Source organism: Cynoglossus semilaevis, chromosome 18 (genome assembly GCF_000523025.1).
Source record: "Cynoglossus semilaevis isolate Cse_v1.0 chromosome 18, Cse_v1.0, whole genome shotgun sequence".
NCBI lineage: Eukaryota > Metazoa > Chordata > Actinopteri > Pleuronectiformes > Cynoglossidae > Cynoglossus > Cynoglossus semilaevis.
The window spans coordinates 902,532-904,922 of record NC_024324.1 but is presented as its reverse complement, the minus strand read 5'-3'; the positions used below and the strand labels follow the sequence as shown (position 1 = coordinate 904,922).

The 2,391-nt window shown below is 52.3% G+C and overlaps 1 protein-coding gene across 1 annotated transcript in view; it reads left to right on the top strand.

The window, feature by feature from the left end:
* Positions 1-2,391, top strand: part of rfx5 (regulatory factor X, 5) — an 8,075-nt gene that overhangs the window by 2,134 nt on the left and 3,550 nt on the right. Inside the window, exons 4-10 of the mRNA XM_025064992.1 lie at positions 79-161; positions 267-389; positions 480-596; positions 981-1,059; positions 1,137-1,335; positions 2,039-2,118; positions 2,201-2,350. Of these exons, the coding sequence (XP_024920760.1) occupies positions 79-161; positions 267-389; positions 480-596; positions 981-1,059; positions 1,137-1,335; positions 2,039-2,118; positions 2,201-2,350 (831 nt within the window). The remainder of the gene's footprint in view (positions 1-78; positions 162-266; positions 390-479; positions 597-980; positions 1,060-1,136; positions 1,336-2,038; positions 2,119-2,200; positions 2,351-2,391) is intronic.

The window sequence follows — 2,391 nt, the reverse complement described above, 5'->3', positions numbered from 1 at the left end:
CCTGCCTGACTAATTCTATTCGTATTCATTTAAACCTAATGCTTTAATCCTGTCGTTCTTGTGTTTTTGCCTCTGCAGCAGGATGTTCAGCGGTTCTCATACACCGACAAACTGTACTTGTACCTCCAACTGCCCTCAGGACCCAGCTCTGGAGACAAGAGGTCAGTCAGAGAGCAGGGGTCAACTGGGTGTGGTCCAAGAGGCCATCCAAAGCCTGACCCCTGACCTGCGAGTGTGTTTGTGTGTGTGTGTGTGTGTGTGTGCAGTGTGGGCGACTCGGGCTCCTTCAACACTGCAGACCAGCTCCACCCCTGTACCTGGATCCGCTCCCACCTGGAGGAGCACTCAGACACCTGTCTTCCCAAACAGGACGTCTATGAGACCTACAAGTGAGACGCACTCACACACCACCCTCACCACGCTCTGTGAGCCTGCGTTAGTCATGTGACACCCTGACTCCTCCCACTGCTGTCCCACAGGAGATACTGCGAGAACCTGCAGCACCGGCCTCTGAGTGCAGCCAACTTTGGAAAGATCATCAGAGACATTTTCCCAAACATCAAGGCCCGGAGACTGGGCGGCAGAGGACAGTCCAAATATCCTTTATTTATACTGGTAATATAAAATAATAATCAGTAAAAAACATTTTAGATTATTGTTATAAAAATGGGTAAAATAAGCCAGACAGGGACAGTGAGGGAGACAGCGCCACACAGTGTCGAGTGGAAAAATAGAGCTGGGTTGACACTTGTAACTGGATGTTATGACTGTTTAACACGCCCCCTGCTGCTGGAATAAGCCCTGACGGGTTTTGTTGTCAGCGAGGGCGCCAAACATCAGTTTCCGGCGTCAGCGTCGTGACAGTCTGTGCCTTCCGTTCCTTTGTCAAAAACTAGCTGTGGAATCGAACAGTGGTCACGTTTAGCCACCAGGTGACGCAATGTAGCTGCTTTGACATCTTTAACCTGAGCTGCTCATACATACTGCTACAGCGGCATCAGGAGGAAGACGGTGCTCAACATGCCGCTGCTGCCCAACCTGGACCTGAAGAACGACCCGGTACCTTCCCCGCCGTCCGTCAGCGCTGACATCAGGACAACGTGGCGCTGCTAACTCTGTGAGCTCTCCCTCCTCAGGCCGAGCTGACGGAGCTGGTGCAGACCTACAAACAGGAGGTGACGGAGGCCGCCTGCGAGCTCATCTGTGACTGGGCGCAGAAGATCCTCAAGCGTTCCTTCGACACCGTGGTAGAGATCGCTCGCTACCTAATCCAGGAGCACATGGTCAACCCTCGCTGCAGCCAAGCTGAGCTGGTGACGTCGGCAGCACTCGCAGGTCGAGGTTTAGCCTGTGACACCGGTGTTGGGAATAAAATGGTTCCACAGCAGGAACTGGTACCAGACATTTGGGGCATTTTTAGAGGGAAAACATCACTAAACTGAAACCTCCTGATCTCTCCTCTCCTGATCCCAGATCAATGTCCTCAGTCATTGATCAGTTATTGATTTTTTTTTCTCCCCAACTCCCAGTCCAATATTCCTGGTGTTGGTTCATGTTCTTGTTCTTTTCTTTCTTCTCTAGTGATTCCAAATGTAGATCCTTCTGTTCCAGAGTTAGGAACTGATGTTCAGATGGAACAGAGTCTGAGACTAGGATCAGACTGGGGGGGGCAGAGTCTGAGACTAGCTACACTGGGGGGGGGCAGAGTCTGAGACTAGGATCACACTGGGGGGGGCAGAGTCTGAGACTAGGATCACACTGGGGGGGGCAGAGTCTGAGACTAGCTACACTGGGGGGGGGCAGAGTCTGAGACTAGGATCAGACTGGGGGGGGCAGAGTCTGAGACTAGGATCAGACTGGGGGGGGCAGAGTCTGAGACTAGCTACACTGGGGGGGGCACCTGGGGGGGGCACCTCAATATATCTCCTGACTACAATATTGCGATATATCGTATCGTCAGACTCGTAGAAATGAAGAGTGAAAACGATAATGCTGTTCTTCATCGATGATTGATCTGTTTTGTTGATGCTGTTTTCAGGTGGTCCAGCCAAACTTCACAAAGTGATCAAGAAAGCCCCTGTGGTCTGTAAAGACTCTGACGCAGCCTCGGATCAGAAGGTGCTGATTGGTTCTCCCGCCCGCCGTCCGTGCTGAGTGGCCCCACAGGAAGTGCCATTCACCTCTGTCTCACTGTTTGCAGAAGGAACCCGGGGACGTCTTGAGCTCTTCGTCTTCTGTGAAGACCTCGCTGACGGCAGACAAATCCACAGCAGCTGCCGGCACCAAATCATCTTCCCCGGACGCCCCTCCGTCGTCCTCCTCTACCTCCTCCTCCTCTCTGCGCCCTGCGGTAGGTTTTTTTTTTTTTTTTTTATAGTACGGCTCAAAGGT